We start from the raw sequence: 27,150 nt of genomic DNA, 5'->3' as shown, positions 1-27,150 counted from the left end.
TAGAGGTGTGCTACTCAGCTGCCATGAATCTACACCCTTATCTTAGCATGCCAGCGACAAGTAAAGCCAAAATTGAGATACTTAGAATCCAGATGATTTTCCCCAGGAGATGAATTTGTGACAAGTCACATTTAGGGGTTGCTGTATATCTCTTCAGCAGCAGAACTGTTTCTAGGTTTGGCTGGTTTTTGTCTTGTTTTCTAGTTCAGCTCTTGAAAGGTCTGTGAGGTCTGGTCTACGCTACACAGGTCGATGTAGGGCAGGTTACGGTGACCTACTTATGCCAGTGTAAACACTACAGCCTCGTCGCGCTGATGTAAGTGCCCTACTACACCGACATAATAACTCCACCCCCACGAGAGGTGTAGGGCTTATGCCGGTGTAGTTAGGATGACGCAATGTAGACACTGCACTACTTAGGTAGGCTCTTGGCTGTCCTGTCAATTTCAGGGCTCCATGCTGGAGTTGTGAAACTGACAAGAAAGCCGGGCAGCTAAAGCCCAGCAGTCCCCGGCTTCCTGCCAGGCTGTGCCCACCCGGCTCCCCACTCCCAGGCAGTCTGCACCTGCTCTAGCTCCCCACTCAGAGAGCCAAGAAGCCTGGGCAGTTGCCCCCTCTCCCAGCGGGGAGATGAGAAGCCCAGATGGCTGGCCCCTGTTTCCCAGTGGGGAATGGGGAGGTGAGAAGCCTGGGCAGCTGGCCCCCGCTTCTGGTGGGAAACAGGGAGATGAGAAGCCCAGGCAGCTGCCTCCCCACTCCTCTCAGGGAACAGGGGCCCTGGCTCTCAGCTGCCCCACACTGCCCCTCTTCAGTCAGTGAAAGCACTCCTGGTGAGGACAGGCACCACCGACAGAAGGAGGGTAGTGTGGACATCAGCCACCACAGTAAATCAACCTAACATAGGTTGATTTAAGTCTGTAGTGTGGACATGCCCTCTGAGACTCCAGACTGCTTCTTCCTCTGTCCTAATTCCCTGTGGTGTATTTGTAGCCCCATGGTTATTATTTCAGGACACAGGAAAGTTGCTCTACATTTGAACCCAAATGTAACAGTTTTTATTGCAGGGTCATTTCTGTTACTCTGAGTGAGCCTCACTTGTCAATTGGCAGATTCAGTAAGGGCAGAGTTCTTACCCTCTCTCTACACTTTCCCCAAAGCATGTCAAGCTCATATATTCTGAAGTTTTCCTTTCAATCTTTAAGGGGAAGAGAGTGTTTGGGTGAAATTTTCAATGAGACTTAGCTTTCTAAGGTTATGTTTCTAAGAGCCGTAGGTTTCTAAGGGCCAGATTTCCAAAGGTATTTAGGCACCTCAAGATGCAGACAGCTGCCTAATGAGATATTCAAAAGTGCCTAAGCAGGTGAGGTGCCTAACTCCCAATTTAATTAATACTCCTTCATTACTAATGGATTGGAAAGTACTTCATTTTCATCATGTGATACAAGTACATCAACCTGCTTCTTTCCAAATACAGAACAGAAATATTTATTAAACATTTCTGCCTTTTCAACATCATTATTAACAAGTTTTCCATCTCCATTTAGTAATGGTCCTATATGTTTGTTAGGGTTTCTTTTGCTCCTAATATACTTTTAAAAAAACAGCTCCATTTTATTTTCCTTTGCCCTACTAGCCATGGATTTTTTCCGTGATGACTTAAGCTTCCCTTATCAATTTTTTGTTCATATTAACTTATAATTTATATTCATTGCTATCTACTCTATCCCCCATTTTTTCTATTTGTTATGTATTAAGAATTTTTTTCTAATTGCTGCCTTCACCACTTAACGAGGATGGGCTTTTATTCAAAGTGTCCTCTTTCTTGACTGTAGAATTTGGCGTTTTAGCTGTCTAATACCCTCCTCTTAAACAACTCCCAATTTTCATTCACATTTTTCTGTCTAAAATTTCCTCCCAATCAATTTTGTTCATTTTCCTCAGTTTGGGGAAATTAACCCTTTTGAAGAACTGCTGCTTGGGACTGTCTTCTTTTTGCCCACATTAGACGCAGTTAGGTCATGATCACTGGTCCCTAGGCAACCACCCACTGGGGTGATTAATTCATCTTTATACACATTAGCGAGGTCCGAAATAGAGTCATCTTATGTTGGGTGCATTTTGTGTTAGAAAATTACCAACTGTAATTTTTAGAAACACTAAGACTTAAATACTAAGTTTTACTATTGGCTGCATGAGACCTACAACATATTTTCAAATTGAGGATGTGAAAACATAACTTTTATTTCCGTACACCTTACAGAGAGGTGCTTAAGGAGTAATGCATACTGTTCTCTAGTTTGATTTGGTGGTCTGTAACAGACCCCCACCAGTACATTCCCCTGGGTTTGTTAGCTAGAGCATTGATTTATATGCATTCAAGACCCAGTGGTTCTGAGATATCAATAACTATAAAAAAGTTAATGGTATCTGTAATGTAGAGTGCCATCTCTTTCATCCACTCTATCCTTCCTAAACAGGTTGTAACAATGTAATGATTTTAACATTCTAATAATGTGTCCCACAAGGTTTCAGTAATACCAATACCAATTATATCAAATTTCTTCTCAGTGAGAATTTCCAACTCTAATTGTTTATTGCCCAGACTCCTAGCATCGGTATGTAAGCAATTGATATTTTCCTTCTCTTTACATTCTTTGTCACATTGGTTCAATTTGTTCATTACAGGCTGAGTTTGTACAACATTCACCTCCTTACCATTCTCCTCTTGGATTATTAATTTAACACCCTCCGGGCTGCTCCAACTAAGAAGTCCCTTGCTGAATTATCTGTCCACTCTGATGGAGTCACCAATGATGATTGCTTGTCTTCTTAGGACAGTTGAAGAATCTCTCTTGGTAGCTGATTGCTTCATACCATATCACAAGAACGCCCATCAAGTATGTCTCCTGTAGCATTCTGTTCCATTCTTCTAGAGATAAGTTCCTTGATAGTTGGCTCACTGAGCTGGCTCACTAGCTGGATTGAATGCCACCTGTTTCTCTTTCCTCCCTCTTGGTCTCAAATTGCCTATCTTCTTCTTTGGTTTATACTCTCTCCAATGGCAAACCTTCCCCATGTGGAATCTGTAGCAATAATTTCTGAATCTGGTTGTCCAAAAAGACTTCGTTTTCTCAGACACTACACACTGTTGATACCTGTGCTTCCAGACTATGTATCTTGTCCTCCAGTATGGCCACCAGCTTGCATTTCATGAACCAGAAATCTTTACTATATTCCAGCAGAAAGGAAAACATAGCACATCCAAAGCAAAACACAACAGTTGTTCTCTCGTCCTTCATATCCACTACCTGGCATAGAACCATACTTAAAACAGAAGGAATCACACTTCCTATTGCAGTTCCCTCCAAAACTCCCCTGGTTACTCCTGTTCTCCTCCTTAAATGTTCACTTGGCAACTGACTTATATACTAAGACTTGCTGCTTAACTTTACCCCATCAGAGACTTCGAACACCAGATCTGATCAAAGAATCCCAGCCACATGGTCCTCATGGAGATGCAACAAATAGACCTCACCTGACCTGACCTGTTCACCTGGTAACCCCCAGCCACACAGCCCTCACAGGGTATGTCTTACACAGGGATTAAAAAAAACCGCTGCTGGCCCAGGTCAGCTGACTTGAGCTCATGAAGCTTGGGCTCCGAGGCTGAAAAATCACTGGGTAGACATTCGGACTGGGACTGGAGCCTGAGCTGTGGGACCCTGCAAGGTTGCAGGGACCCAGAATTCGGGGTCCCTCCCAAGCCTGAATGTCTCCACAGTGATTTTTAGTTCAACAGCCCAAGCCCTGTGAACCCGAATCAGCTGACTTTGGCCAGCCACCGTCATGCCACGGGTATTTTATCCCTGTGTAGACATCCCACAGAGACAGACAAACAACTAATGCACTACATTCTTTTTTAATGCTTTTGAAAATCGGGTTTAGGGTCCTAAGCCACTTGGGCACTTTTGAAAATTTTGCCCTCGTCTCCTTTTTAGTACACAAGTACAGGAGAGAGGGAAGAAGCTGAGAAAGCTGGACTTTTCTATTAACTATAGTGCAATTTTTCAAACATTCTTTATTGATTCTTTTTTCCTGAGGTAAAAGTACAACATGATATTCTCAACAAGTGAACCAGGACAGGAGTGATCCATAAAATGGGAGAAGGGAGCCATTGTGTGCCCTGATTTGTATTCCGAATTTGAAAACGTATGTAGCTTGGTGTGACATGAAAACTGATCTGAACCATTTCTCTCAGCAATGCATATTAAAACCACATCATGAAATACATGGGGGGATATTGCTAAAATCTCAGACAGATGGTTCACAGTTAGTGCTAACTAACTGTGGTGAAATGAGAAGCTAGATTAAGCTATCAACCCCATAATTAACCATTTGTTGCTCTATTTAGCCATAGGACATTCTCAGTTTTCTTGTTTTGTTGAAATAACAATAAACGTTCATTTTAATTCTCTTTGGTCTTTTTGTAAACAGTTCGCTGATCATAATTTATGCTGCTTTTAGTTTACTAGAAATAGAAGTGCACAAATACCAATGAAAACGCATGAATTGTCATTAAAGATGTACATAGCCAAACTTACCAGCAGAAAAGGTATTTTTCTTCAAAATTCTTTTTCTCTATTTGAGATATGTTGCAACCCCATTCAGAATCTCAGTGGGGTAAATAACCTGATACTTAAGATCCAAACTGCATTAAAAATGCAAACGGATTTAAAAGTATGACTTAAAATATTTAAAAATGGATTGAAAATTATGCATAATGATAGGTTTCAGAGTAACAGCCGTGTTAGTCTGTATTCGCAAAAAGAAAAGGAGTACTTGTGGCACCTTTTGGTTAGTCTCTAAGGTGCCACAAGTACTCCTTTTCTTTTTGCAAATTATGGCTTCAGATATTCATGGGATCAAGATCTTGATGCATAGCATGTTGAGCAGTAGTCATCATTGTTCATAGTTATTTATATATCCCCAGACATTAACATGGCATTTTACAAACTTAGTCCCCAGTTCTGCAAACAGATCCCTATGTGCACACACAGCAGTTTGCAGCACTGGGACCATGCAGTAAGGGGTCGAAAGCTCTGAAGAGCTTAGGAAAAAATTCAAAACTTGCCACTGATTTGGGGTGATACAATGTTGGGATGTCTACCTTGAGACGCTGAAGGCCTGATTTTTCAGAATGTTGGGCACCTATATCACCGACGGGAATTGCAGGTGCTCAGCACTTCAGGAGATCAGGCCCTGGGTGGCTGAAGTCAGGAGACCCAAGATTCAAAGCACTTAAAAGTAGAGGCCACTTTTTACAACTCTCCTGCTGTTGTCGGGGTTCTGGGCCACATGGCAGCTCCACCTAGTGCCTCAATGGTTATACCTATCCCCTACTGATTAGTCCCCTCCAAGGATCCTGCTAGTGAAGGTAAAGCATTTCAGTGGCTCTGGGAGGTAAGGTAGTGGGTTGGGAACTAATGGGAGGAGATGAGGATTTGCTGAGTGGGAGAAAGGGAAACTGTTAGGCCTTTAAAATCTGGGCATTTGATTCATTTGGGGTTGTATAATCCATGCCCAGTCTGCTATGAAGCTGCCTTAAAACACTCCTTGCATTGCATCCAATACCTGACAAACCGTCTGAGTTGGCATTGTTTGGTTAGAGTTTTCCTTTATATTATAAAAATTCCATGAGAGTTTGAGACAGTTCATTCAAAGTAGAGCCCGCAAGTGTTCTCCCTTTGCAATGAAGAGGGGGTTATTCTCTTTCCTTTTTCAGTGTCCTGATGAGAACAATCACAGAATCAGAATCTCGTTATGGATTCTTCTACACATGTGTGCTGGGCACTTTAAAGTATAAGCACAAAGGCAATTACCCCCAGCATTGGTTTGTGTACATTAGGGAGTCTGCATGCCCCCAGGGGAAGCTGTTCAGATTGGACTCTTCTGGCAGATGTGGGTAGAGGTCAATTGAAATTATTGATGTACCAAACCTCTCCATTACAGTACTCAGTGTGACAGGTTGGATCACAGAAAACCCCTTGGGAACTGCCAGGTGATATGCTGAGACTACTTCTAACCTATTTTCCCTGCCATCTTGGGACTCCAGAACCTTGCCAGTTTGAGCCAGACACGCTAGCCTGTACAAACCCAGACCCAGGTCTGAACCACGTCCCGCAACAGCTGCAGGCTTAACTGAAAACAGCTTAAGAAGTGTTCCTGTCTCCAACACTCGGATGCCGAGCTCCCTATGGGGTCCAAACCCCAAATAAATCCATTTTATCCTGTATAAAGCTTATACCGGGTAAACTCATAAATTGCTCACCCTCGATAACACTGATAGAGAGATATGCACAGCTGTTTGCCCCCCCCCCCCCGATATTAATACATACTCTGGGTTAATTAATAAGTAAAAAGTGATTTTATTAAATACAAAAAGTAGGATTTAAGAGGTTCTAAGTAATAATAGACAGAACAAAGTGAATTACCAAACAAAATAAAATAAAACATGCAAGTCTATGCCTAATACAGTAAGAAAGTGATTACAGATGAAATCTCACCTTCAGAGATGTTCCAGTAAGCTTCTTTTACAGACTAGCCTCCTTCTAGTCTGGGTCCAGCAATCACTCCCACCCCTGTGGTTACTATCCTTTGTTCCAGTCTCTTTCAGGTAATCTTTGGGGGTGAAGAGGCTATCTCCTGAGCTAGCTGAAGACAAAATGGAGGGGTCTCCCAGGAGCTTAAATAGACTTTCTCTTGTGGGTGGAGACCCCCCCCCCATGCAAAATACAGCTCCAAGATGGAGTTTTGGAGTCACATGGGCAAGTCACAAGTCCATGCATGACTCAGTTTTTACAGGCAGCAGCCTTTGTTTACATGCTACCTTGAATGTCCTCAGGTAGACTTCTTATGTGGATTGGAGTCTTCCAAGATCCATAGTCCGTTAAGTGTTCCTTGGTTGGGCACTTAACTTGCAAATTCCTTTCTAAAGAAGCTGACCAAGTGCCTTACTAAGGCTACTTAAATTCAAACAAGTACACAGCCAATATTCATAACTTTGAATACAAAAATGATACATGCATACAAATAGGATGAATATATTCAGTGGATCATAACCTTTGCAGAGATATGTTACATGGCATATGTAGCATAAAACATATTCCAGTTATGTCATATTTACATTCATAAGCATATTTCCATAAAGCATTATGGGGTGCATCACATTCACAGCAAAATAAAATTGCAAAATTGCTTGGGTGCAGATTAAGGCTCCTGCCAGTGATGGTATTCACTTAACTACACAGCACACTACTGGGGCTGTATTTATACACACTGTTCCTGAAACACCTTTTTAAAAAAAAAAGTGAAGGATTGTCACAGGGTGTGCCTGCCCTATAAGACCCCTGCTGGCCAATAATGGCAATGCAGGCACTCCCTGCTCTGTTTTCTCCCCTGAAGTGGGTCCTCTCAGCCTTCTCCACACAGACTGAAGTTGGCAGCAATTCTTTTGCTCCCCTTGGACTCCATCTTCTGAGCTCCCTTTAAGTCTCTCTGCTCTGGGATAGAGCATTCCTCAAGGAACCCATTCTGAAGCACTTGGGGAGAGGAAGGTGATCATGAACAGTCAACATGGATTCACCAAGGGAAAGTCATGCCTGAGCAATCTGATTGCCTTCTATGATGAGACAACTGGCTCTGTGGATGAGGGGAAAGCAGTGGATGTGATATATCTTGACTTTAGCAAAGCTTTTGATACAGTCTCCCACAGTATCCTTGCCAGAAAGTTAAAAAAGTATGGATTGGATGAATGGACTATAAGATAGATAGAAAGCTGGCTAGATCATCAGGCTTACAGGGTTGTGATCAACGGCTTGATGTCTAGTTGGCAGCCGATATCAAGCGGAGTGCCCCAGGGGTCGATCCTGGGGCCAGTTTTGTTCAACATCTTCATGAATGATCTGGATTATGGAGTGGATTGCACCCTCAGCAAGTTCATGGATGACATTAGGATGGGGGGAGAGGTAGATAAGCTGGAAGGTAGGGATAGGGTCCAGAGTGACCTAGACAAACTGGAGGATTGGGCCAAAAGAAATCTGATGAGGTTCAACAAGGACAAGTGCAGAGTCCTGCACTTAGGATGGAGGAATCCCATGCACCCCTACAGACTAGAGACCAAATGGCTAGGCAGCAGTTCTGCAGAAAAGGACCTACGGGTTACAGTGGATGAGAAGCTGGATATGCGTCAACAGTGTGCCCTTGTTGCCAAGAAGGCTAATGGCATATTGGGCTGCATTAGTAGGAGCATTGCCAGCAGATTGAGGGAAGTGATTATTCCCCTCTATTCGGCACTGGTGAGGCCACGTCTGGAGTATTGCATCCAGTTTTGGCCCCCCGCTACAGAAAGGATGTGGACAAATTGGAGAGAGTCCAGCGGAGGGCAATGGAAATGATTAAGGGGCTAGGGCGCATGACTTATGAGGAAAGGCTGAGGGGACTGGGCTTATTTAGTCTGCAGAAGAGAAGAGTGAGGGGGGATTTGATAGCAGCCTTCAACTACCTGAAGGGGGGTTCCAAAGAGGATGGAGCTCGGCTGGTCTCAGTCTCAAGTTGCAGTGGGGGAGGTCTAGGTTGGATATTAGGTAAAACTATTTCACTAGGAGGGTGGTGAAGCACTGGAATGGGTTACCTAGGGAGGTGGTGGAATCTCCATCCTTAGAGGTTTTTAAGGTCAGGCTTGACAAAGCCCTGGCTGGGATGATTTAGTTGGTGTTGGTCCTGCTTTGAGCAGGGGGTTGGACTAGATGACCCCCTGAGGTCTCTCCTAACCCTAATCTTCTGTGATTGACTCTCAAGCTGCTTCCCCTCTCACAAGCTCAGCCCCTGTGGGTTCCCTTTCCATCTTTCCTGCTCTGGGTAGAGCCCAGACTCCCAGGCTACTTCTCTGGAAACTTTTCAGAGCCTTCCACAAGAGTCCAGCTTGCCCCCTTGCCCCCAGACTTGTGGCTCCTCCCACAAACTGAATTTTCTTAGTCCTTGTTTGAGTTCCAGGGGTTTCAGGCTGTCTCCTGACCACAGTTAGGCAGCTAACTAGGGCATGGGGGCGAGGGAGGGGCTGACTGGCTAGCCCCAGGCCTCCTGATCCTTAAAGGAGAAGGCCACCCTCTTATAGAGATACTGAAGTTCCTGTCAAAATCCTAATAGGGTCAACTATCATTTATTAATATATTTAGGTGAAAAACATTTTAAATATTCCCATCAGAGGCTCAAGGGGCTTCGCTGAAAAATAGTTGAAACACAATCCACTACCCCACTGGCATTGTCAAGCCAGCAGCCAATGCTCTCAACAAAAAGAACAGAAAACAAACAAAAAGAGCCCCACCTCAAAGCTAGAATTCTAACTCTAACCCTGATCCAAATGCAACGAGAATAACATTGGGCTCAAACCATGGGCACTGAGGCCCAGCTCCTTAAAGGTACTTAGGCTCCTAACTGCCATTAAAATGAATGGAAGCTTCAAGAGGAGAAATTGAGGGAGCCCCCCGCCCCCACATCAGACTAGCCCACAGCAGGGTGGGTAGAGCATGCTCCTGCGAGGTGGGAGACTCCTGTTCAAATCCATTCTCCCCCTCAGGCAGAGGGCAGCATTGAACTGTTGTCTCCCTCACCCCAGGTGAGTCCTCAAACCACTGTGCAAAAAATTATTAGGTGGGTGACACTACCACCTCCTTCCCTGCACATCTTGTGTGGAAGGAGGCAGGTGCCTAAATCATGCTCACAAGGAATGACTTTAGCGGCCATACTCCAGGAGAGGGATTGCTAACAGCGATCAGTGACTCCTTCCAGCATGGATTTAGGCGCCTATGTCCATGAGAGGGCTGCCGCTTCAGAAAGACCCCTCTCATCAGCATCTTCCATTCATTAGCTTAGGCAGCTCTCTGCCTACCATGCTGGCTTCTGTGGATTGCAGTCTAAAGCGCTTACCTCTCCCCAATCATTGTATAGGGAAGCCTAGACACCGAACTCAGGATTTGGAGATTGCAGTGTTGTGCTGTGATTTATCTAGGTGCCCAAAAGTTAGGCATTGCAATGCTTTGCATCACAATGCCTGAGTCCCTTTGTTGATCCAGGCATGGCGGCTCCTGCACCAGGTATTTTCCTGAAAGCTTTGGTCAGGATATGACGCTACTCACAATGGTACCAGAATGCATGTGTGGGGCACAGGATCACTAGTACTGGGAACAGGGTTTGGTTGCATTTTACATTGAAGATAAATTCGTGCAGTTTTGGTTGCAATATTACATTGAAGATAAATTATTATAGTTTCTTTTTCAATTGACTTTTTTTAAAATCTCTCTAGTTTGGCAACACTGCCATATGCCGATAAGGTAGCACCATGCCAGGCTCCTCTGACTCACCGCTCCGCGCCCAGCCCTAGATAGCCTCTTGCGGGGGCCGTTGCCTTTCCATCATACGAAGGTCCAGCATTGTGGAGAGGATTAGCCACAAGGGGTTGCTCGAGAATAGCACACAGTACTTCTCCCATCCCAATGGAGCCATCATGATACCAGTAAAAGTTGCTCAGAAGGAGCTGGTGACCTGAATACATGTGTGTTGGACTCTGCGCTGGTCTGCGGCCAGAGTTATACCAAACAATCTATCCACTCTCAACTGCACAGTGCTACTTCTAAGCCTTATCTCTGCCCTTATTTTAACCGTGGCTGAAATTCCTTTGTTTCCCCAGATCATCATGAAGAACCTGTCGAATCAAGAAGTGACCACGTTTACATACAGCGCATGGCTGTCCAAGCTCAGAAATGCTAAGGGAGCTCTTGTGTGCGAGATGCCTGCAGTGATAAATGAAGAGCCGATGATGGAGAATACCACATACACTGTTCAGGTTAAAACCAGCGATATTGGAGGTAGGGTCATTTGGGCTATTTCTGATTTGCTAGCACCAGGCTCAAATTTTACCTACAGATACAATCTCATATTTCAGTGGAAATTATGCAATTTCTTAGGGCAGAATTTAGTCCTACCGTCCTGGAACCTTGAAATCCCTGGAGGATAAAAGTGTCTTTATTACAGAAACTTGACATTATTCAGTGGAGAACAGAAAACCTGCTAGAGAGCGAATATAATTTTAAGCCTCTAGGTCTGTATTTGATTGCAGCTGCTTCCCCTTAAAGAGTTAATAGGCAACAATTGCTAGACACATTGCTACTGTCACTGGTCCTTTCTTGATTGGGTCCTGCTGTTGTGTACAGCAGAAGGTTGTTCTTGTGGTTAAGGCTCAGGGGATCTGGGTTCAATTCCTTGACTTGCTATGCAAAGGCACCCAGAGTCTGTGGAGATGGATGCAGAAAATAACTCTATAATAAGAAATGAATGGGCCTGATTCTGATCCTGATTCCTGTGTGACTTGGGTTATTCCCTTAACTGCTTGGTGCCTTGGTGTATTTCTCTGTTAAACAGGGCTGATGTTATTCACTGTCCTTTGTAACATGCTTTGAGACCCTTGCAGGGATGGTCTAGGTATACCTGGTTCTCCCTCAGTGCAGGGGACTAGACTAGATGACCTCTTGAGGTCCCTTCCAACCCCACAATTCTGATTCTATGAAAGTGCAAAGTATTTAAAGAGCATGAAAAGCCAGCCCAAGGGTAAGACCCAGACTGTGAAACTTTGGAAAAGTTCAGTTAATGACAGAAGAAAGCTGCAGAGCTTCAAATATCTCAATAAAATGCGCTTGCAATGCCATTTGCTGGGATCACTGCCTATTTCCATGGGACCCTCTCTCCAACTCCTCTGTGAATCTTACACTCATTTTACACAATCACTGAATGCCAAATCAGTCCAAGATACACTTTATCACGTACACACACTTTCTGACTGACTTAGCTCTGGATCTTACAACATTGCTTAGTCTTTTATTTCCCCCTTTCCAGCACTGAATTTACACCGTGTGAGGGATTTGTGTTTAGAATCTAAAGATCGCCCCGACAAGGTGTCTTCGTGACATCGCACCATTTTGCTGCATCGCTGCCCACTGCGTGCCTTAAAAACATGTAGAGAGACAAGGTGGGTGAGGTATATCTTTTATGAAGAGGATCTCTGGATAGCCTGAAAATGTGTTTCTGTCACCAACAGAAGTTGGTCCAGGAAAAGATATTACCTCACCCACCTTGTCTCGCTGATATCCTGGGGCCAGTGGGGCTGCAAAACAGTAAAAACGTGTTGTGGAGTACTAAAAACAAGAGAAAGAGTGAGGATGTGTTGGTGTCCTAAGTATAAAGAGAAGGGTAAACACCTTTAAATCCCTCCTGGCCAGAGGAAAAACCCTTTCACCTGTAAAGGGTTAAGAAGCTAGGATAACCTCGCTGGCACCTGAGCAAAATGACCAATGAGGAGACAAGATACTTTCAAAGCTGGGGGGGGGGAAACAAAGGCTCTGTTTGTGTGAAGTTTTTGCCGGGACCAGAGCAGGAATGCAGGTCAGAACTCCTGTAAAGGGCTAATAAGCAATCTAGTTAGATATGCGTTAGATTCTGTTTTGTTTAAATGGCTGATAAAATACGCTGTGCTGAATGGAATGTATATTCCTGGTTTTGTGTCTTTTTGTAACTTAAGGTTTTGCCTAGAGGGATTCTCTATGTTTTGAATCTGATTACCCTGTAAAGTATTTACCATCCTGATTTTACAGAGGTGATTCTTTTACTTTTTCTTCTATTAAAATTCTTCTTTTAAGAACCTGATTGCTTTTTCATTGTGCTTAAGATCCAAGGGTTTGGGTCTGTGTTCACCTATGCAAATTGGTGAGGATTTTTATCAAGCCTTCCCAAGAAAGGGGGTGTAGTACTTGGGGAGATAATTTGGGGGGGAGACGTTTCCAAGTGGGCACTTCCCCTGTTATTTTTGTTAGACGCTTGGTGGTGGCAGCATAAAGGTTCAAGGACAAAAGGTAAAAGTTTGTACCTTGGGGAAGTTTTAACCTAAACTGGTAAGAATAAGCTTAGGGGGTCTTTCATGCAGGTCCCCACATCTGTACCCTAGAGTTCAGAGTGGGGAAGGAACCTTGACAGTTGGTGTGCTTGACCTTCCATCTGGTATAAATAGTATGATCATAGTGTGAACTTTTTCTGCAATTCAGCCCTGTCTCACCATAGAAATGAGAGCGGAATGGGAGATGACAGCAGCCACAGACTCACCTCCTCTTCATGTTGAATGAAGGGTGATGGGTATGAATGATGAAACATTTTATTTCATTATGAGCCACGGCAGTTGGTGGGAGAGAACAGATGAAAATGAGAATGAGTTTGGTTTGGATCAAATTATACACTAAACTGGAATGATACTGTGCTTTAGCCAACATATCTGGGAGGGGTTCAAATTGTGAACCATGCCTTATGTGTTTTGTGGTTACCACTTGTCTTCAGGAAAAGCCCTTTTCTCTAGGTAATAAATTGCTTGTTCAATATATTGAGCATGATGCATCTGCCACTGTCACACCGATGCAAACCAGCAGTAACTTCACTGAACTCAATGGAGTTTCACTGGTGTAAAGAAAAGCAGAATCAGGCCCATTTATTTCTCATTATAGAGTTATTTTTTGCATCCATCTCCACAGCCTCTGGGTGCCTTGGAGTAATTTAAACAATAACACAAACTCTGCTACCTATATTAGGCAGGAGCACTTTTGCCAGCCACCTTAATTGCTCACCCTTTCCCAACACTTTAAAATACCTCAGTGTTACTCAGGCTCAAGAAAATGCTTGAGTCATAGATGGGCCTTCTACTGTGCTCTGAAGGTCAGCAAACTTGGACTGTGGCGGAGAAATGGAGATGATTCTACCACCCCTCCTGCAAGTGTGGGTCCTCTACTGCAAATGACCAGATCTTCCAAAGACCAGACCTAGGGGCTGTCAGAAGTGCTTCAGCTGTCAGCATGAAGGTAGATAGGAAGAGAGAAGGTCTCTAAAGCAACCAGGTCCCAGGTTATATTCCTTAAAAACAACCCCTTGAATTGCTCCCTAAAGCAGATAGGAAACCGGTACAGTGCATGAATGCAGAAATAATAGGTTTACAAGGGCCTGTTCTAAGATCCTTAGAATCCGGATACACTAATACAGTCTCTGGGTTCTAGCTCAGCCTAAGATAGGTGACCCTTTAAGAAGATGTGGGTGATTTTATGATGTCAGGGCCCTATCTTGAGGCATCCTTTTTTTAAAAAAAAATCCTGGCATGTCTATTTTGGGTTAAATGTACCCTAAGTCCTCCTTTGGGCCACTAGATAAGTGGCTTGGCTTTTGAAAGAGCTGGTCTCCCAGCAGCTAAGAAGGAAACTTGAGACAACTTCAGCTGCACTTTCAGAGGTGCAGAGTAGTCATAACTTCAGATGAAGTTAGTGAGGGGTATATTTGGGTCCCCAGATATGAAGGTTCTCAAAATTTAAAGACACTTTTGAATATTTGTCTTTAAGAGACTTGCCCAAGGTAATGGTGAGTCCGTCTGGTTCAGTGGCGCAGTACTAGGCAGTGAGTGTAGGCAATTTTTACTTGAGAACATTAGAAAGGGAGTTTAGGGAGGGGAATCAGCAGAGAAGGAAGGAAAGAAACATGGTAAGAGCTATTCCTTTTTAGTGACTCAGGTTTAAACTATTTAATTCAGGATATGACAGACACATAGCTGGAAATAGAACCCAGATCTCCTGATGCTCAAAACCATCCTCTCTCCTTAGTGATCTTGATTTAAGTCATATTTCTATATTTTATTTGTAGCCATCAAATATGTGGCATTGCAAAAATAAAGATCCTGAACTAATAATAATATTGCTCTCTCTATCTTCAAAACTCATTACTTAATGCAGCTGGCCTAAGAGGCGGGTAAATATTAATATCCCTGCTATTATACGATCCATTATTGCTGTTGTAAGCTCAGCTACAGTTTACAATTTACCTAATATGAGGTGATTGGTGCAGTCCGTTTCTAAGTGTCTGATCCAAAGCCAGTTCAGTTCAAGGGAAAACTCCCAATGACTTCAGTGGACTTTGGATCAGGCCCAAGTCTGGTAAATTGGTACAGCTCCTCAAAGAGTAAAGGACCCACTCTGGCTTCTGCCACCAGGAGCATGACAGCTACCTCATCAGGCTGACTTGACCTCTTTGTTTTGTTTGTCAATTGCATGTCAAATTTGCTGCAGCTCCTAAGTGTGTCTGACTGTTTCAAGGAACCAAAAAAAGTCAGCTAGGTGAAATAGCCATTGATTCAGCAATTTCTGTTCTTTTCTTTCCCATCTCGTACTAATTGCTTGTGAGGTTACTGTCACGGCATGAGGCCTTCATAAGCTGCCTCCTGCCAAGAAGGTTTTGCTAAAAGCCAGGTAGTTCTGTGTTTTTTTGAGACCTTGCATTAATTGGGAGCTTGCCTCTTATAAGAAAGTAGACTATTTTGCTTTCTTCATCACCTCAGCAAGCTTTAGAGCCATGAAAGGTACTGCCGACTGAACTGCATGAATCCCCGGTGCTTTCCTTCCTTCCTTAAATTTTTCTCAGGGAACTGCTGAAAATTAGTCCCAATTTAACATAAGCAAAATGTCATGTGGATGTGAGACATTTATTTGACTGTCCTCTGCATGCAAGTGAGTTACTTTTGCATTGGTTCTGTTTTTCTTTATGTAAAGATGTATGTGGTTAATACAAATTTGGAAGAATGAGTTATAAAGTATTGTCCTGCAGTGAAACTTATTTTGTCACAGGCTTTCCAGGTTCCTCACATTTTCCCCTTGGCACTTGAGCAGAGCTGTACAAAAATCATTGTACAGATGATGGGTTTGCAATATGCTTGTACAAGAATTGGCTTGAGGCCTCTAAAGTCTGAAAAATTGGGGCTTCTAGCAAAGGGTGGCAAAGGCTGAGTTTCTTTGTGAGCCAAGTTTGGGTTTGATAGTCTCTTTTACAGTTGCCAGAATTAGAAGGCCCCTCAGGTCTGATGCAGCAATAAAAGTCCGGCCTCAGAAAAGCAAATTTGCTTCTGTGAACCAGTGCTTTATTATGGAATTATAGAAGGTGCCAGGCAAAATGCTAAAATGCTCATAATTTCACCCACACCCATGTGAAATTCCATACTGGGTACCAGATTGGTATAGAGGCCATCTTAGAAATGCTTCCTTTCTAGATTGTTCTGTGGTGGGATGGGGTGGAAGAGAGACACATAATAGGTGAGATTTTCTAAAACACTCAGTGTTGGCCTAATTCTGCTACCATTGAAGGAAGTGAGAGAAGAATTAGGCCAATGCTGAATGCTTCTGAAAATCTCACCCACTGTATTTGTTAGATAAGCACACGTGTGCATAGACCCTGTGTGATGCAGAAGAGACTAGAGGTAGATAGGAAGAAGGTAAGGATGGTGGTGCAGCTGGGAGAGAAACTGAGGGCACTTGAATGAGGCGTGCGGAGGGCATTGTGCTGAAGAATGGGGAAAGCAGATGAGTTAGAATTCTGGGAGAGACAGCAAGTGTCTGAGATGACCTCTCAAGGTCCCTTCCAGTTCTGTGATTCTGTGATCAAGATAGCAGCAGTTTGGTCGTGTCTGTGGAACACTCCCTGTGCTCTTTGCTTAGCCCTGCACTCAAACCCCATGCTTGACAAAGGGAGGAAGGTAGCAGCAAGATGGGCAGTATCTGGAGGGCCAGCCCGTAGAGCACGACTAGCCTCTCTCCCATGTGGGAGCACTTTGAGGATCAGTCTGGGGCCACTACTTGCCAGGAGAGGGAAATGGCAAAGTGGGAAGGGACCCTGGCAGGCCAAGAGAGGCCTGTGGCAGTGAGGAGGAAGGTGTCCATGCCAGCCCACAAGCCCAACACAGAGCATTCCAACAGGTACTAGCTCCTTGACCACTAGTTTTTCTATGACTTTTGGCATCCTACTCTCTAAGCAAAGATGATACAAATCTCTTACTGTCGGCTTCCCTGCCCTGCCTTTAAGAGCATCTGTGCTGGGCCCCAGTGCAATGATCCTGCTGCCTGCCTCCTATGCAACTGTGTGTCCTTTGGCCTGTGGTGGTGCTTAGAATGGCTTCCAATGCCCGTGTTATCACACCATGCTATTTGGGAGATCCCAGGCTACCCCGTGAATTAGAACTGCACTACTGAATGGCAGGCAGTGGCAGGCAGCCATGTTCTTACTGTATTACTCTGGTACAGACACCAGGAATGTTAGGATGAAGCACTGGACTGGGACTTAGAAGACCTAGGTTCTGTTTCCAGTTCTGCCACTGGGCTGGCCGGTACCTTGGGCAAGTCACTTCACTTTCCCGTGCCTCAGTTTCCCCATCCATAAAATAGGGATAATGACAGTGCTCTCCTTTGTAGAGTGCTTTGAGATCTGTGGATGAAATGTGCTATATAAGAGGTACATATATTATCATAATTATTATGAGAACTTGCGTATAAGGACTTGCCATTCACACTAAATTTGTGGGAACAAGTTAAAAGTATCCACTTGTTACCTGCCTGCTGTGAAGCCTCTCTTTACTGGTCCAGCAGAATCCTGCAAGAATCAACTCTAATCATCACCTCTACCCTAAGAGTTTTGCACATTAGAGCAAGAATCCCAGTCACTTTTAGCCTGCCGTCTCTGTGCCCATTTTGGTTGGCTTGGTAATCGTTCAGAGACATCATAGCAGTTACTGTGTTGTGTTTTGCTATCTCCTTCCAGGGGCTGGTACCGACGCCAACGTGTCCTTGATTATGTTTGGGGAGAACGGAGACAGTGGGACTCTTGCTCTGAAGGAGTCTAACAAGTCTAACAAGTTTGAAAGGAACCAGATGGATGTTTTCAATTTTCCCGACACACTGAGCCTGGGAGACCTGTGTAAGGTGCGCGTCTGGCACGACAACAAAGGTAACCAGACTGACGTGAGTGGCTTGGTGAAGGGTGGGGTGGGTAATGGTCTAGAGCTAGGAGAGGCAGCCGGGTCTAGTGGATTTGGCATGGACTCAGGAGTTCTAATCCCAGCTCAGCCACTGACCCAATGCGTGATCTGCAGCAAGTCACTTCACCTCTTTGGGCCACTGTTTCCCCTGCCATTCTTTGTCTGTTTAGTCAGGCTCTCTTCAGGGAAAGGACTCTCTCTTACTATAAGTTTGTACAGCGCCTAGCAAAATGGGGCCCCTCTCTCAGTGGCGGCTTAGGAGTGCTACTGTCATACCAATAATAACCTCTATAGCCGTCTTTATATTCTGCAAAGTGCCAGACATCCGGTCTCTGCCATCCTCGCAACATGACTCGGTTAATGGAAAACTTTAGTAACATGACAGTACCACATTCCAGCAATTTAACTTCATCAGTCTGACACTGACAAGCAACAGAGTAATGTAGCTTGGTGTAATGCACTGAGCTTTAGAAGATAAAAACCATAAGGATCTATGTCTATCTTTATTAAAATCACTATATTATATGTATTATATGTATAGAGTTTGCAGGGCTCTGCCTTTTACTGTTTGAAACCTTAAATGAATTAGGGAGCACAGCACTCGGTGCAGCTACATTCATTAGGGAACGTATGCAGATGCCAAGTAGCATGTTAGCAAACTGTCCAAGAAGGTATTACCATGGTTCATTGTGGCTTCATCTTGTATCTTGGCTAACAACTGAGTTTCTCATCTCAAAAAGAAGATCTTGCATTCACACTTGGTTTTCATTATAGCAATACATGTAAATGAATCAAATGCTGACTCCTCTTATTCTATCTCTCCTTACGGACAATATATAGGAATGGGGAAGGTTGTGACCCACATGGAATTAATGTAAAATCAGCCTTTTGGATCAGAATCTCAAACTGAAGGGCTGTTTGCCGTTAGTCTCCAAATATAAACTTGTTCTGAAACGGCCGAGTAAAAACATAAGAAATACAAATTTTCACTTCACGTGGCCTCCATTTCTGCTTGCACACATCAATGCAAGCATAACTTTGGATCCACAATTATTTGCACCAACAACATAGGTCACTTAGGTGTGTGGTTTCTGTGTCTTCAAATTAGGGATTTAGACAAGTAACAGTCTAGACCAGTTCTCATTGAAGTCAGTAGAAACACACCTGTTGACTTCATTGGACCAGAATGGATCAATACTGAAGATTTCAGACACAATAAATTGTAGACGTACAATTTGCCCACAGTTATTTGTGTATACAATTTGCACCTGCAAACGTAGAGGCTCAAAATCTGAGCAGTATAGCATGCCAGGTTTTCATGGGCCTAATTCCGTGCTCACCCAAACTCTACTAAAGGCCAGCTCTCTATCTCTGATTGACTGAGCACTTAAACACTACAAAGGCGCTATAGAAACACATGGTAGCATTTTGGCTGGGCAGACAGTGCAGGCTCCACCTGATTTTTCGGTGCCATGTTTGAAAGCAGAGGCTGATCAAAATGGATGTGCCAATCTGTTTTCAAAGAGGTTAGTAATTAAAAATATTACAAAGAGAATTTTTTCCTTAACAGAACTTTTATCTCCCCCAATGATAAATCATGCTATCAAAATTATAACATATCCATCAGACGCAAAGCAGATCTGAGAAAATAGCCAGTGTTTAGGAATATATTCATACACTGCAATCTCAAATTCTTCTGTCTTCTTATTCCCCCAATGTATGTTTAAAACTGCATGTAATAGGATTTTTGCCAGATTTAGGAGCTGTAATTTTGGGCCCTATGTAAACTATCTACCCAGGTTTTGTTCAATATAAATTTACTTGGTTTTTTTTTTTCCCACTTGTAAGAAAGAGAATTGTGCTTTAAATCAGAACACATGTCATCTTCATTGATCATTTTGAATTTTAATCCTATTCTCCAAAGCACTTGCCACCCCTCCCAGCTTGGTATCGTCTTCAAACTTTATATGTGTACTCTTTATGCCATTATCTAAATAATTGATGAAGATGTTGACCAGAACCAGACCAAGAACTGAACCCTGTAGGATCCCACTGGATATACCCTTCCAGCTTGACTTTAGAACCACTGATATGGGTTCTCTGGGAACGGTTTTCCAGCCAGTTATGCACCCACCTTATAGTAGTTCCATCTAGGTTGTATTTCCCCAGTTTATTTAGGAGAAGGTCATGCGAGACAGTATCAAAAGCCTTACTAAAGTCAGAATAGACCACATGTACCACTTTCCCCTATCCACAAGACTTGTTACCCTGCCAAAGAAAGCCAGTCAATTGGTTTGACATGATTTGTTCTTGACAAATCCATGCTGACTTTTACTTATAACATTTCCCAAAAACGTGACCAATATTGAAATATGTAAGGCCACTACTTGGGTGTCTCTACATACTATGCAATAATTCACGACTCTGCTTTTGATACTGTGTTCGGCTCAGCTGTACTTACTTCCATACTGGACTCAACTTTGATATGCCGGAGTCCTGAGCAGGGGGTGTGGCCTCAACTGGAAGAGGCTTGGCCTCAACCAGAAGAGGTGGAGCCTTTAAATACCCCGGACCTTTAAATCAAGATTTAAAGGCCCCGGGGCTCCGGCAGCAGCTGGGAGTCCCAGGGCCTTTAAATCACCCCTGGAGCTACCAGCTACCTTTAAATCGCCGCCCGAGCCTGGCTGCCAGAGCCCTGGTGTAGCAACGGCATGGCTCAGGCAGTGCTTTAAAGGACCCAGGGCTCCCCACAGCAGCCAGAGCCCCGGGCCCTTTAAATCACCACCGGCCCTGCTGCCGCTACCCCAGGGCTCCGGCAGCCGGGCTCGGGCGGCGATTTAAAGGGCCAGGGCTCCGGCTGCTGTGGGGAGCCCCGGGGCCTTTAAATCACCCCCGGAGCTACCAGCTGCAGAGGTGGCTGGGAGCCCCGGGGCTCAAGGGCAATTTAAAGGGCCCAGGGCTCCCCACAATGGCCTGAGCCCTGGCCCTATAAGTTACCGCTGGAGCCCTGCTGCCGCTACCCCAGGGCTCCGGCAGCTGGGCTCAAGTGGCGATTTAAAGTGAGGCACGGGTGGCACTTTAAAGGGCCTGGGGCTCCGGCCACTGCAGGGAGCCCCGGCCCCTTTAAATCGCCAGCCTGGAGAAGCCGGTCCAGTCCAGCACGGTGTACCGTCTCTTGCCGGTACACCATACCGACTTACTTTCACCTCTGAGTGGAGCACCCATAAGGGGACACATCTCGAAGAACCACAATTACTCCACAGATTGAGCAAGCATTTCTTCCAAATCCCTTCCTGGTTTGGGAATTAGTCATCAATGTGGAAGTATCAGGTTTGAATGTTTTCCAGTATCTGAGGTTCCTGCATTTACGTAACTAAAAACTCTGAGTAGTGACATTATTTCCCTACAGAATCAGAGAGACTTTTTTCTTATCTTTCCTTCCATCCTTCTTGTTAGGAGAAGTTCTGTACAGTGTTTCTAGAGTCATCAGTTTCCAACTCTTGACCATCTCCATCACCTTGATCTAAAGAGATTCAAAGAGCTTAATTACTGAGAAACCACATTTCTCTTTATTGTCATAGAAGTAACAGAGAGAAGAGAGTCACCATGTAATTCAGTCCATTCCTCTGCCAGAACAGGATTGTGCCCTACATAATATTTAGTAGCGTCTTATCTGATCTTGTTTTAAATATCCCAAGTGCTTCCACCACTTCTTTTGGGTGACTCTTCCACAGGACAATGAATCACATCCACCTTTCTTGAGATAGACACAACTGGAGAATACCTTCTTTCTGACCATAGCAGATGGCCCTTAAAGGAACTTATCAGGTATGGTCCTACTACTGTAGGTCTTACACTGCCTAGCACTTGCGCTCAATATATATCACAATTCTGAAGGCTCCATCACTGTAGTATGTAGGCACCAACCCAATTCCAGTCCTTTCAGACAATAATAAAAGAATACATTATGAAAAGAAAATGAAGGACTCTCTGTGCCCTTACTAAAGATTTGTTTAAGTTTCAAACTCCAAAACTCTTTTCTGAAGCCCTTTAGTCAACTCTTGATGGTTGTCCACATATTCTGTAAATCCAGTGCCCAGTTTTGTTCCCTGCCTTTTTAAAATCAGCCTGCTTGAATGTATCTTGAGACTCATCACATGGAAGTGGGTGAATGCACTGAGCTCCTATTTCAATAAGAGTTGTCGCTGTTCATCCGCTTTATTCACAGCTGGGGAAAAGGCCCCTTCCTTGTATCTGTCTATCACAGACATGTGCTGTGGGCTTTAGAGAACAAACAGAAGACAATCATCCTTCCCCAAAGAGCTCACAGTTTTAGACAGGATACAAAAAATTATTGAAGCAAATAACATTGGGGAAGGTAGGACAAGGGTCACATAATAATGTTACATGGTTACTCATGTCTATCTAACCTACTTCATTACGGTAGTATCAGAACTCTCTCCCTCTCTCTGCCCCATAAGATTAAAATAACTCACTAGCCCATACAAGCAGTTGTAAAGTTATCTGTTCTTTAAAAGCATATCTTTACTATGAGCCTCATCTGTTATGCTGGCCTACAAATTACTCTTTACGCATGCTAAGTGCTCTTACATAACGTATGCCTCAGTAAAACATGAAATATGCTTCAATCACAAGAATATCTTTAGCATCCTCAAAACACTGTTCCGTATTCACCCAGAGTAGTAAAATGTTTTTGCACTGGAGGCTTTTAGAGGTAAGATTTTCTGTCTCAGTGCCTGCATGGAGTTTATTGTTAGGTTTCACCTGAGTCAAATTCAGTGATACTCAAGTTGTGCAGGTAGTGGAGAATAAAAATACGTCTGTTCCTAAAAGCAGTGTAAAAGATAAGCTCACCATTTGTCAAAAGCTGTTAGAGGCACTTGGTTACCTCTCTGCTCAGTGAGAAAGCGTGTGCTGTGAGATGCTGTATTAATTGAGATGGAATAAATGGGCCCAAAGAGCCAAAGGTGTTAACATAACCCAGTCACTGTCCTACATGCAACAGTTTTAAACAAGGTTTAGGGTTTGGGACACAGAAACCTCAGACTCAGTGCCATTGTAACCCATGCCTGCTTGGGGTGGTGCTCTGTCCCCCTCTAGTGGCAGCTAGACCAACTAGAGATTGATGAGACTGCTATAGCCTTGGCTAAAAGAGATGTGTCTTTTACCTCATGCAGTACCAGCTCATGGATTAAGCTCCAGAGATCCCAGGTTTGATCCCACCCTATGACGCCCGGGGTCTATCAATTTTACAAGTGGGGACTCATCAGGAATATCAACTGGGAAGTCTCTGAAGCTCAGGATGTACTTTCTCAGCTAGTGAAGTACGTAACCCATGCCTGCTTGGTGTGGTGCTCTGTCCCCCTCTAGTGGCACCTAAACCAGCTTGAGCAGGGGTGCGCAAACTACGGCCCGCGGGCTGGATTCAGCCCGCCAGTTGTTTTAAGCCGGCCTGCAAGCTCCTGCTGGGGAGCAGGGTCTGGAGCTTGCCCCACTCAGAGGTCCAGCTGGGGCACTGGGTTGGGGGCTGCACCACATGGCTTGGCCCCACTCCGGCCAGGGCACTGGGTCGGGAGCCGCTCCTGGAAACTGCAGCATGACCCTGCTCCAGCTCCTACGCGCTCCAATGGGAGCTGCAGGGGCGGTGCCTGTGGATGGGGCAGCATGCAGAGCCACGCCTCTACGTAGGAGCTGGAGTACGGACATGCCACTGCTTCCAGGAGTCGCTTGAGGTAAGCGCCGCTCAGAGCCTGCATCCCTGAGCCTCTCCCAATGCTCCAACCCCCTGCCCCAGCTCTGATCCCCCTCCCGCTCTCCAGACTCCTCGATCCCAGCCGGGAGCACCCTCCTGGACCCCAAACCTCTCATCCCCAGCCCCACCCCAGAGCCCGCACTCCCAGCTGGAACCTGCACCCCTTCCAGCACCCCTACCCCAGCCCTGATCCCCCTCCTGCTCTCCAAACCCCTCGGTCCCAGCCCAGAGCACCCTCCTATACCCCAAACTCTTCATCCCCAGCTCCACCCCAAAGCCCGCACCCCCAGCCAGAGCCCTCACCCCCCTCACACTCCAACCCCAATTTTGTGAGCATTCATGGCCCGCCATACAATTTCTATTCCCCGATGTGGCCCTCAGGCCAAAAAGTTTGCCCACCCCTGAGCTAGAGATTGATGAATCTGCTACAGCCTTGGCTAAGAGACACACATCTTCTCATGCAGTCAAGGCTTATGTGTTAAGCTCCAGAGATCCCGGGTTTCATCCCGGCTGATGACAACCAGGGTCTGTTGGCGTTATAAGTGCGGGCTTGTCTGGCATATCAACTGGGAAGTCTCTGAAGCACACCATTAAAAATCCTGTTAGCCTTTTATTAATGATGCAGAAAAGAAGGGAAAACAGTTAAAGCATTTGAAATGTAAAGTATTGAATGAGGCGTAACAGCATCCCTTGTTCCCTTTCCCTGTAGAGAGTCTTTAGAAGGAAAATATCCTGTCTGGCAGTCTCTTAGAGGCTACCAACGAGGGTAGTAACTGTCCTTTGGGGAAATAAGTCAGCTGAGATGGGCAGGAGTTTTTGTTGCTGTTAAAGTCTGATTCTGTTTCCTAGAAGCCAGCAAGACAAACACACAAAGAAGGGAAGAGAAAAGAACAGAGAAGATAGGCAATGCTGTTTCTGTCTCTGGTGTTGATTCTCGCTTGTAACCTCACTGCTGGAGAAACACAAGCACAGCATAGAGTTCTGTCAGCCACTCCGAGACCTGGCAAACTTGTACCAGCAGCCGGCTGTTTAGGGCCTTTAGGGCCAGCTGCATTTAGCTGCCACTTTCTGGTCACCGGCTTACAGCAGCTGTGCTTCAAGCTATACAGACCTGGCCAGCTAAGCCAGACTCTTATTACACAGAAGGAAAAAGGTGAGGGATAGGAAAGAGAATAAATAAAGTGAAGAAAGAAAAGAACACACCGGGGGGTGAAAACTCCCCATAGTTTCTTATTTGAGGACCCCAAAAAGGGAATGATGGGTAGAATAGACTATACCCTCATTATTTTGTCCACCAGTTAAGCCTAAACTCTGATGTACCAATTTTGGTTTATTGCTTTCCATTTCCAAACTTTTCTTGTTTACCAGGTATGATCTTAACACAGTCCTTGAGTTATATCAGTAGGCCTTTTTGTTTGGACTCATTGAGTCTGTCTTGCTTTATCACCTTTTCCCATTGGTTATTATAACTTATTGTGACTTTTTATGATCTTTCCACTTCATTTTTACAATTGAGCTCACAAATAGGGTAAGTTTGTAGGCCCATTTACCACACCAGAACACAAATGAAGCGAAATATACAAGACTGTTCTATTCCTAGCTCTGTCACTAGCCTGTTGGATGATATTAGGCATATCTTTCACCTCCCTGTGCCTCAGTTTCCCCATCTGTAAACTGGGGATCGTAGAATCATAGAAATGCAGGGCTAGATGGGACCTTGAAGTCACCAGCTCCAGCCCCCTCATTGTGGCAGGACCAAGTAAACCTAGACCATTCTTGAGAGGTGTTTGTCAAACCTGTTTATAAAAACCTCCAATGATGGGGATTCCACAACCTCCCATGGAAGCCTGTTCCACAGATTAACTACCCTGATAGTTAGAAAAATTTCCCTAATATCTAACAGAAATCACCCCGCTACAGATTAAGCCCATTATTTCTTATCCTACCTTCCGTGGATATGGAGAACAATTGATCATCATCCCCTTTATAACAGCCCTGAACAGATTTGAAGACTGTTATCAGGTCCCCCCACCTCAGTCTTCTTTTCTCAAGACTAAACATGCCCAGTTTTTTTAGCCTTTCCTCGAAACCTTTTATCATTTTTGTTGCTCTCCTCTGAGCTCTCTACAGGTTGTCCACATCTTTCCTAATGTGTGACATCCAGAATTGGACACAGTGCTCCAGCTGAGGCCTCATCGGCACCAAATGATGCGGGACAATTACCTCCCATGACACTTTAATTAATATACCGCAGAATGATATTAGCCTTTTTCACAGCTGCCTCCACATTGTTGACTCATATTCAATTTGTGATCCACTATAACCACCAGATCCTTTTCAGCAGCACAACCACCTACCCAGTTAGTCCCCATTTTGTAGTTGTGCATTTGATTTTTTCCTTCCCAAGTTAAGTACTTTGCACTTGTCTTTATTGAATTTCATCTTGATTTCAGACCAATTCTCCAGTTTGTCAAGGTCATTTTGAATTCTAATCCTGTGCACCAAAGAGCTTGCAATCCCTCCTAGCTTGGTGTCACTTGCAAGTTTTATAAGCATACCCTCTACTCCATTTATCCAAGTTATTAGTGAAAATATTGAATAGTACCAGACCCAGGACAGACACCTGCAGAACCCTGCTAGATACACCTCCCAGTTTGACAGCAAACTATTGATAACTCTTATTTGAATACAGTCTTTCAACCAGTTGTGCATCCACTTTGTAGTAATTCCATCTAGACATTTCCCTAATTTGCTTATGAGAATGCCATTTGGGACTGTCAAAACCCTTACTAAAATCAAGATATAGCACATCTACTACTTCCCACCTATCTACTAGCCAGTAGCCCTGTCAATGAAGGAAATTAGGTTGGTTTGGCATGATTTGTTCTTGATACGGACTTCCTTTGGAAAGCACTTTGAGATCCACTGATGAAAAATGCTAAATAAAAGCATATAAAGGAAATATCTCACTGACATACTGTCTGGAGTGGTTCACGCCTCAGGGCAGACTGTCAAAAGCAGGGTAGACACCCAGACTGGTGGTATATTCTATTATTAGATTTCACCAGCCCCATAACAAATGTGAACTCCTAAGTATTGTAACAGTCTTACCATGTGGTCGCAGAGAGATCCCCTTGTGCATTCCAATCTATCTATCTTGCCACCTAGGCAAGCTGGACTTAGTGATGAATGGTCACTTACACCAAAGATCACAAAATATTCAGGTTATTGCCAGTTCCAACTGACCAGTCACTTACCCCAGGTCAATTTGTACTTCAGCTCTCACACCAAAGACAACACTTGTAGCCAATCCTATAGTAAAAACTAACTAACTAAGAATTTATTACTGGGAAAAAGAAATGAGAGAGTTATTTACATATTTAAACAGGCAACGTATATACACAATTGAGTTACAGTTTGTGGTCCCAAAAGGTGACAGAGTTGTAAT

At 44.3% G+C, this 27,150-nt stretch overlaps 1 protein-coding gene across 2 annotated transcripts in view; it reads left to right on the top strand.

Annotated features, from left to right (window-relative positions):
- LOXHD1 (lipoxygenase homology PLAT domains 1) overlaps nucleotides 1-27,150 on the top strand; it is a 310,109-nt gene that overhangs the window by 258,462 nt on the left and 24,497 nt on the right. For both annotated transcript variants that reach the window (XM_074952316.1, XM_074952317.1), the window contains 2 exons: nucleotides 10,745-10,922; nucleotides 17,713-17,898. In XM_074952316.1, coding sequence (XP_074808417.1) covers nucleotides 10,745-10,922; nucleotides 17,713-17,898 — 364 coding nt within the window. The remainder of the gene's footprint in view (nucleotides 1-10,744; nucleotides 10,923-17,712; nucleotides 17,899-27,150) is intronic.

The sequence above is a fragment of the Natator depressus genome, chromosome 5 (genome assembly GCF_965152275.1).
Source record: "Natator depressus isolate rNatDep1 chromosome 5, rNatDep2.hap1, whole genome shotgun sequence".
NCBI lineage: Eukaryota > Metazoa > Chordata > Testudines > Cheloniidae > Natator > Natator depressus.
This window is presented reverse-complemented; position numbering and strand designations above follow the sequence as displayed.